A 10,184-nucleotide genomic window follows, 5' to 3' on the forward strand; every position below is an offset into this window, starting at 1 on the left:
GGCTCTCAGAGTATAAGAACTAGAACTGGATTTTTAGAATTGAAAAACCTATACTTAAAAAATTGATTGCGTAGACTTTTGAGCTTGAAGTCTATATTTTTCATAATTTTAGGAAAATTATGCTTACTTTTGGTATGTTTAAAGATTGAATGATTTTTTTGATTTTCAATTCTGAAATGAAAATAAATTGTGAAATTATAACAAAATTAATGTTAAAATTAATCAACCCGAAATTCTGCAACAGCTAAAAACATTCCATTTATTTTCAAAATTTCATCAGTTTTATAAATTGCATCAATTTTTTATTTAGTCCAGACTTGATTTTCTTAAGGCATAGGAAAAAATCACTTTGCATAATCGAATCACGATAAAAACGTTAAAAAATGAATAGGTTTCATGAATTTTATTCATTTTACAAATGTTATAAATTTAATTAATACATACAATTTTCATAATTTGATAACTTTTATAAAAATTAATTACATAAATATAAGAATGCCAAAAATTTCATATTTTTTTAAGATTTCAATTTCATTGATTCCCGTGTTAATTTTATGAATTTAAATATTTTAACGTATAAATTGCATATTTTCATTTATTTTTACGCATTTCAAATATTTCTTAGTTTTCTGAAAATTTCAGATAAATTCCATGATTTTCATAAATTTGATTTTTTTAAAGGATTTTGCAAAATTTATGAAATCGATATATTTTATAAGATGCATACATTCCATATCCATTTTTATCATCATAAATTTTACAAATTTCATAAATTTATCAAATTTCATAAATTTAACAAATTTCATTAATTTAACATATTTTAAAATTTAACAAATTTCATAAATTTAACAAATTTCATAAATTTAACAAATTTCATAAATTTAACAAATTTCATAAATTTAGCAAATTTTATAAATTTAACAAATCTCGTAATTTAATAAAGGTGAATTTTTGAGATTTTATAAATTTTGAATATTTTAAAAAAATTCAAAAATAACATAAGTTTTAAATTTTTTATAAAATTGTTTTTTTTATATCCGAAATTTTGTAACCTAGAAAAACAAATTTCATAAATTAAATATTTGTTTTTACGATTAATAAATTTCACAAAATCATAATTTTTTTTTCATAAATTTCATAATTTCATGTTTTCTCTTTCCCCCACAGCGAATTCCACTACGGCCCGGAAAAGTCCGACGACAACACGATCGAGGTGATGGTCGTGAGCAACAACGGCCAGGACGGTGGCCCCCGGAAAGGCACGACGCCGCCGGAGTCGACGTTCAAGAATCTGGCCCCGTCCAACAAGCGGTACACGCTGCTCAAGGACGAGCTGTAGAGCGAGACTTTTCCAGCCTTTTTTACTAGATTCCGTTCCAAATTCTTTTCGTCCCTCTTTTTTTCTCATTGATGTTGCTTTCCCTATTTAAAAGACAGCAAAGAATAAAGTTTGGTCTTATTTCTTGAGGGTTTCTTAGAAATTTAAATTCGACGAAAATTGAAAAAAAAAATCTAAAACAAAAAATCAGAACCATAAGGCCTGCGCTTTGACTATATTAGTGCTACTATTCTAAAACAAATCACGGCGAAGAAAAGGAAGAAGAAGAGAAAACAACCAATCTTAGATGTGTAAAACTTCAAACTAGTTCAGCTAAAACGATGATGACGATGATTCAGATTGTGTGACCGTGGCTGAATGAAAAGTGAGAGAGAAAAAGTGAGAATGTCTGTGAAGAGTGCAAGTGAAAAGTGCAAGAAGTTTTAATCGTTCGCGTTATTTGAATCAAATATACAAACGTATGCTGAGTGTGTAGTATCTTGCGAGGAAGTTTAGTGAAGAATCAAATGTAAAACGAAGCAAAACTTAAATTCTTTCCATCATTTTAATCTAAACATTTACACACAATTTAAATACAAAATCCACACGAAATAGTTAAAAATTGGCAGAGAAGAAGAAAATAGTGCAGAAAAAAGTGATACTTGGTTACACAAACAAACAAAAGCTGGATTAGTTGGAAAATTTAAAGAGTGCAACTGCGTTGGAATGTGTAACACGCCCCCTCCTTTTTTTTGTTAATTCGTATTACATAAACAAAAGTCTGTATAAATAAATGAAAGTAAATTAAGAGAATAAACGAAAATCTGAATAATCTAAATATTTTTTTTTCGAATTTCTGTGCGAAATATCACAATTTAATTAGAATACATTTTGGGTATTTAAATTTGAAATTTTCATGGGCTTTTTTTTATTTTTTATTGGACAGTTTGACGAAAAATTTCCAAAATCAAGCGTTCAAAGATGATAGAAATTCCGAAAATCTGATGAATCCAATTTTTTTTTTTAAAGTTGTCGAATGCACGCCAATTCAATCGTACTCGAACTTAAAAATAACTCAAACGTGATGGTAGCAAGGGCGTCTATGCGAAGTGTCCCTAAACCCACTAGGAAAAGGGAACCAATCGGCTCTCCTCGCTCCCGCATGAAAGATCGGTAAAAGGAATCTAAACAAAAAATCGTCAACTTGATCATTCGGTGGAACATCGATTTCACTACTACACTTGCAGGTGTAACTTTACACGTCATTTTCTTCATTTTCTGTAGATGGGCAATATGTGTAATCAAAATAAAATAAATTAATTTAAGTGATGCTAAATAATCTTCAACTGATTGAGCTTGAGAAGCTCTGAAGCGATTTTGTTTACTATTTCGCCTACTCTCTCTTTTGCGGGTGAGGGAAATGAGCAAGCGAAAAAGATTGTTTTTGCCATTATTCCATCTCAGGTATTTTCTTTTATTTATAATTATGCATATTAATGCAACAATTTAAAAAATAATTTTCAGTTTGGTTCTATTTTTTTAAATTTTGCTATTCAAGATTTTTCTAAAATTAATATTGTAATTATTATAGTTGAAAATTAATAAAAACTGAAAAAAATCAATTTATAAACAATTTACGTTTTCAAATGTTTCAATAACATAATTTGTATACTTTTTAATTACCAACAATAAAAAAAATCCTGTCCTATTTTAGATAATGTTATTCAAAAACCTCTAAATTCAATAATTTCAAAATAAACCAATCATAAATTCATTCAGGACTGCGGAGTTAGGTAACTTTTGAAGCGACTTCGGCACCGATTCTGACATCGTCCGAAATTTTCCAACTACCGCCACCGGGTCAAGTAAATTACCTACTGAATTCTTCAATTGAGTCCTAAAATGAAGCATAGATTTGTGATATTATTGTTCACAACGATAAAGCTTATTTTTCTGAGTACAATCACCCTTTGTACGACCTAAAGGATTTGAAAATTGATTTTTATATCAATTTAAAAAAAATAACTTCTTGGTTCTTCTTGACAGAAAAGGTCCTTCTTGACAGCTCGTTCCAAGGGGACCATAGTTGATCTATCGAAAAAATGTTGTCTTGTAAATTTTTTTTTATTAAAATGAAAAAAAGTGATCAGAAATGGGTTTTAAGCGTGTTTTAACCATTGTGTATAAAAATTTACATAGGGCTTTAGGACCCTTTTCTACAAACTTAAAATTTTAAAGTAATTAAATCAATTATTTTTTCAGAAATTTGTAATTTTTAAATTATATTTTTAAAATGAATTTGAGCAATTCCATGCCAAATAGGGAATCGGTTGTACCCGACCCTCTCCGATTTCAATGAAACTTTGTAGACATGTTATCCTTCGCTTATATAAGCCATTTTTGTGTATATGGAGCCAGTTCCACTCGATAATGACATTTGAGAAGGGCGTAAGTGTTTTAAATATTTTTGTAATTCGGAATTTAAATATTTCTGTATCTCGAAGCCGTTGCATCGTATCAAAAAGTGGTCAAAGACAAACTTGTAGGAAATTTTACGGGCTTTTCGATAAAAATACACTGAAAGAAAAAAACACCCAACTTTTATGAGATTTTTTGATTTTTAAGTTTAAAAGTCAAATTTGAGGGGGAGCCCACGATTTTTTTTCGTTCAAAATTTTTGTGAAGATAGCCTAAGATGTTACAAAAAGACTCACGAAAAATGCAGGATGGAGCAACTCACCTAAAAAAATACAAAAATCATTTACTGAAACTGTTTTTTTGAAAAGTGCTCTAAACGTCAAAATTTTCAAAATCCGAATACGGGAATCGATTCTCCAGACAATTTTACATAAAAGTTTCCATATTGACCATTGTCCTAAGTCCAATACTTGTGAAGTTACAGCGGTTTTAAAAATAAAAATGTAGAAAAAATAGGTTATTTGATGGTTTTGGCAATTTCTATATGACAGACTTGATTTTTCAGTCTCGTAAATATTTTTACCGGAAAGCTCGTCCAATTTCCCATAAGTTTGTCTTTGAACACATTTCAATTGGATGTATGGGTTTACAGAAATCTTTATGCCCCGAAAACAGATTTAAAAAAAAAAGTTGTTGCGTGTGCTCATACCAACCCACTCTAACTTTAGGGGGGCTGCGGGCGATAATCGGGCATCGCCAGGGCCAGTTAAGACGCTTTAGTCTGGACACAATCCTCAAATTTTTCCGTTTTTTTTATGCACACGCACACCAACATAATTTGCGCACTCCGCCACGCACACTCTTTTATTTTCCGTAACGTCCAAACTGTCAAACATTTTTGTTTACGGTTTTCAGTCAAACATAAAAAAACGTGGTCTGGTGCCTCCCGCAAAGTTTCTTTTTGATTTATTGGACTAATCAAAGTAAGTTTCAAAGTTCTTTAACGACGAACACGCACTAATTTGGATTATTTTTCCAGCATGATGTTTGTTGAATGTCACGGAAGGTGGAGGAGGATTGTTAAGGATGGTGCGAGCGGGTTCGTCGACGGCGTTCCTCGTTGGAGTCTTCGATTGGCAGTCCTACGGATTGACGGGCTGGTCTTGGCTATCGAAGCGGACGTTTCGTCTAGTGCTGTTGTCCCACTGCTCGCCCTGCAGCGTCGATCTTGGTCTTACCATGGCCGTTGATCTCGATGGAGCCGCTATAGCTATTTTACTTCCGTTTTGGTCCGAAGTGGAACCCACCGCGGAAGTGCTTGTTGACGCCTCAGCCTCAGCGCTCTCCTGATGACCGGCTTGTCGTCCTCGTGGATTAGCTCGTCATTGACCATCTGTTCCAAAATTCGGTACGCGACCGACGGCAAGTCCAACAGAACAACGGCCATGGTCCAACACCACAATGCACGTTTCGAGGCATCGCAGCAGGTTGAGCAGCAAGTGGAACGACAAGGCCACTTTGGCGTGACCCCACCATTCGACGTCCTACTCGTACTTGATCTACCGGGCCGTTTCCTTCCATTCCCGCGCCCGTTCCGAGTAACTTGCTTCGCCGGCGACCACACCAGTTACCATGGCCCTTGCCTATTCTTGGTGTAACCTCGTCCGGAACGAGCGTCAACATTGCGGTGCGGATCGATCCGGACCTGAAGCTGACAGAATGCCGGTGAAGGTTGCCGCTTAGATTCGTAAGCGTTATTCAAGTTTAGTTTAGTATTTTTAGTTATTCAAGTTTATTTAAACATTTAAACGAAAAAGTTTTACTTAACCTCTATTCTCCCGTCACATGGTTTTGATTATTGCCCTGGCCCATCAAAGGGATCAAACGATCACCATATATCCTGCGGTGATGAACATCAAATTAAATCGGATTGCCCGTTTGCAGCGAAGCAAGGAATGGACACAGGGGCGGCCAGAATCAGTGATCTTTTGGAGTGCAGGGCTGCTCGATCGGAACGAGCATCTCAATCGTGGCGCGGATCGATTGCTGACGACTGGAGCGGCAACGAAAAATACTAGAGTATGCGCTCTAGGAGTCACTGATGAAACTGATTCTCTCTGACTTATAAAAAACAAAAGCATAAAAATAATTGGATAAAAAAAACATAACTACAAAATACATAACAACAAAAATTTGGACAAATGCGAAAATACATGATACAAAAAACAAAACAAAAAAACAGAGATACGAAAACACAGAAATACAAAATACGAAAATACGAAAACACAAAAATACAAAAATTAAAAATACAAAGACACAAAAATACAAAAACACAGAAATACAAAAACAGAGAAACACAGAAATACACTAATACAAAAAAAACTACAAAAAATCTAAAATACAAAACTAAAAAAAATAACAAAACTGCAAATAAACTAAATCCAACTAAACATAATAAACCCACATGGCTTGGCACCACCTTTTCCTCGTACTTTTCACATGTTTCGAGGACCGGCTGTTCTCTGTATATTTGCATCTGCGGAGTGCGCTGGGCCCAACCGCAAAATGTGCTTGGAGGGACAAAAAAAAACTGCTTAGCAAGAGTCCCGGGCTTTTGGGATTTCACTGGGAACACATCCTAAGTAGCGTAATAAAAGTGCACTTCAGTTCTAGCGACACATATGGAAAGTACAACAGCACAGAGGAAAGGAAAATGGTACGGCGTGTGGACAGATCAACACACTTGCTCAACAATAGCGCGTGTGCTTTGTTCCCCAAATGCCCAAGAACAGCAAATTGGCAGCCTCTGCAGATCTAAAAATAGATCAGCAGGTCGACAATAGATCAAATAAATGGTCGCAGTGGACTCATGGCAATCAAACATTTAAAAAAAAAAAAAAAAAAAAAACATAATAAAACATACATAAATATGACAAAGTTTTGCTAAATTTTACTAGTTAGGCTTGTCAAAGTAAATGTAGTTAAATTATAGTAATTTCAAGTTATATTCAAACATTGTTTTACTATCTTGAACAAAATTTCACCTAATTTTTAAATTCATAATAATTTTTTTTTATTTTTGCGAATCATAACAATTTTATACTAATTTGAACATATTTACCTGAATAACACAGAGGTAATATATTTTACAAAAACTTCACAAAACGAAACTGAAGTTTACTAAATTCACCAAAATTTAGCTGATCTTATCTAAATTTAAATAAACTTATCTAAATTTGATTAAATTAAATTTGATTGAAATTAACTCAATTCAACTAAAAGTAACTAATTTAACTAAAATTACCTAAATTTAACAAAAATAAACTCAATTGATCTAAAATAACCGAGGTTTAACTGAATTTTACTAAAATAAACAAAGATTCACAAAATTTTACTTCTTTTGACTAAATTTGGCTAATTTAATTAAATTTAATTATATTTAAACAATTTTAAAGTAAATGAAACTAAAATTAATTTAACTAAATTTATCAAAATTTAACTACATTTATTTTATTTAACTTAAAGTAACTTATTTAACTAATATTAACTAAATTTATCAAAAATATATTCAATTTAACTAAAATATCCAAAAAGTCACTAAATTTAACTAAAATAAAGTTTCAATACATTTTACTTCTTTTGACTAAATTTGGCTAATTTAACCAAATTTATCAAAATTTAACTAAGTTTTCTAAATAAAGTAAATCAAACTAAATGTATCTAAATAATACTAAATTCACATAATGAGACTAAATTTGACTTAGTGTTTTTAAATTAACTGAATTTAAATTAATTTTACTTAATTTTAATAAACTTAACTAAATTTAATTAAATAGAACACAATTCAGCAAAATTTTACTAAATTTAACTATGATTAACTATTTTATGTTAATTTAACTAAATTTTACTATGTCTACTAAATTAAAGTGAAATAAACTAAATATAATAAATAAAACTAAATTTACATTTCATAACTTATTTTAACTAAATTGTACTAAAATTGACTAAATTCTTATAAATTTTAATAAATTTAAATAAACTAAACTAAATTCAACTCAATTTAGCATATATAACTGAATTCAAGTAATTTAAGCTAAATTTATCTAAATTTTATCTAATTTAAATAAATTTATCTGAATTTACATAATTTATCTAGATTGAACTAAGTATGACTAGATTTAAATAAACTTAATTAAGTTCATCTAAATTCAACAAAATTTAACTAAATTGAACTAAATTTAACTAAATTGAACTAAATTCAACAAAATTTAGCTTAACTTTAATAAATTATACGGAATTTTACTAAATTTAACAAAATTGAACTAAATTTAACAAAATTGAACTAAATTTAATAAATTAAAAAAATTAAAATTTATATAAATTTTGCCTAAATGGGTGGGTCTCGTGGCGCAGGGGTAGCGGCTTCGGCTGCCGATACCGATGATGCTATGAGACGCGGGTTCGGTTCCCGCCTTAGCCACTGAGCTTCTATCGGATGGTGAAGTAAAACGTCGGTCCCGGTTTCTCCTGTCTCGTCAGAGGCGCTGGAGCAGAAATCCCACGTTAGAGGAAGGCCATGCCCCGGGGCGTAGTGCCAATAGTTTCGTTTTATAAATTTTGCCTGATTTAACTAAATTGAATTTAATTCAACTAAATTTTACCTAATTAAACTAAATTTAACTGAATTTAACCAAATTTAACGTAATTTAGCTGAATTAACTAAATTTAATTTAATTAAACTAAATTTAAATAAATTAAACTAAATTTAAATAAACTTAAATTAATATAAATAAACTCTACTAATTTAACTAAGTTTAAATAAATTCAAGTAAATTTAACTTAATTCATCTGAATTTAACAAAATTTATTTAAATTAATATAAATATATTAAATTAAACAAAAATTTTACTTAATTTAACTAAATGTAACTAAGTTTATCTAAATTCAACTAAATTGAACTTAATTCAACTAAGTATCACATAATTTCAATAAATTTACCTAATTCAACTAAATTTAACTTAATTCAACCAAATTCAACTGAATCTTACTAAATTTAAATAAATTGAACTATGTTTACTTAATTAAAGTAAATTAAACTAAATTTATCAAAATTTAACTAAATTTTGCATCATTTTACTAAATTTCAATAGATGTAACTAAGTTTATCTTCAATTAAATTTTACATAATAGCATAGCATTGGTGTCTACCCGTAGCTGCTACTTCGTTATTGACCAGGACCCCCAATCATTGCTCCGTGGACCACAGATGAAAAGTAGGAACCAATCATCACCCCTTCGCAATTTTCAAAGGTCGTGCTGATCAATACCGACGCCGGCCACGACCAGTGGTAAGACACGGGGAAGTGGATGGGAATGTTAGTCCGATACTTGAGTGATGGGACCGCCAAATCGACTGCGTCTCCGACAAAGTATCACATGAGTTTTGAGGGGTTAGTAAGATGGGTATGAGGTCAGGATTCACTGTGGTAGGTGATGCGACCATAAGCAATTTGTTTATCGGTTGAGTTTTTAAAATCTTAGGCAGCCGGGTGCGGAAAGATACAATGTTAATTATTTAGAAAGTTTTTAATCGAACGCGTGCCTTCCAAGCATTGGCGCTGTGGGAAGGACTTTTGATTTGCGAAAAAATTATTAAGTATTAAATGCAAAAATATATAAAAATAAAAATATGCTAAATGCGTGGCAAACTCGACAGTAAACGTGGCAACCGATCGACCGATTTTTATTTATTTCGCGTCAAAAGATTAGTATTAAGCCACTGAGAAGAATGAGAAAATATTCAAAAACAATGTAAAGTTGACTCAACCGCGCGCGGAAAAGAGATAAAACCGATTATTACAATTAGGCTGACTGGATAATCAACAGAAACAAATGCGCCCGAATCGAAGCCGAACAAAAATAAACAACTTTTCGATAAGATCTAATCATATTGGAAGATAACGACAAACCGACGGTACGAAATGATAACGACGAAATTATTTAGCGGGTAGAACCGACCACGACGCGAACGTTTAACAGCACCGAATCTACTGGAATATTCTGAAAAAATACACGCTAGCACTGAAAAACAAGCACACACACACACAAAACAAAATACGCTCAACACCATGCTTGTTGAAAGGTATAATGTATTATTCTCAAGGCAAGCAATCGGATGCTGCGGATGAGACATTTCCGTTTATTTCGTGAAATTTTAATTCAATGGTTTGATCTTAGACAGCCGGCTGTGGAAAGATAAAACCAAAACGATGTGTAATTAGAGGGTAAAATATTAACATCAGTGAGTTGATTTGGAGCGATTTACATACTTGTTTATTTAATTAATCGTTTAGCGTACGATCGGGATAATCCACGATGCTACAGAAAAGCCTTGCACTTGAAAATAATACTTCTCACCCTGCCTTACGAGCTGCGATGCTAAAGGATT

General features: G+C 31.7%; 1 protein-coding gene across 1 annotated transcript in view; it reads left to right on the forward strand.

The window, feature by feature from the left end:
- The window catches only part of LOC6051600 (endoplasmic reticulum resident protein 44), a 54,024-nt gene extending 51,868 nt beyond the window's left edge, over positions 1 to 2,156 (forward strand). Inside the window, 1 exon segment of the mRNA XM_038256637.1 lies at positions 1,168 to 2,156. Coding sequence (XP_038112565.1) covers positions 1,168 to 1,339 — 172 coding nt within the window. The 3' untranslated portion in view covers positions 1,340 to 2,156.
- The last annotated feature ends 8,028 nt before the right edge of the window (positions 2,157 to 10,184 follow it).

Source organism: Culex quinquefasciatus, chromosome 1 (genome assembly GCF_015732765.1).
Source record: "Culex quinquefasciatus strain JHB chromosome 1, VPISU_Cqui_1.0_pri_paternal, whole genome shotgun sequence".
In the NCBI taxonomy this organism is placed as follows: Eukaryota; Metazoa; Arthropoda; class Insecta; order Diptera; family Culicidae; genus Culex; species Culex quinquefasciatus.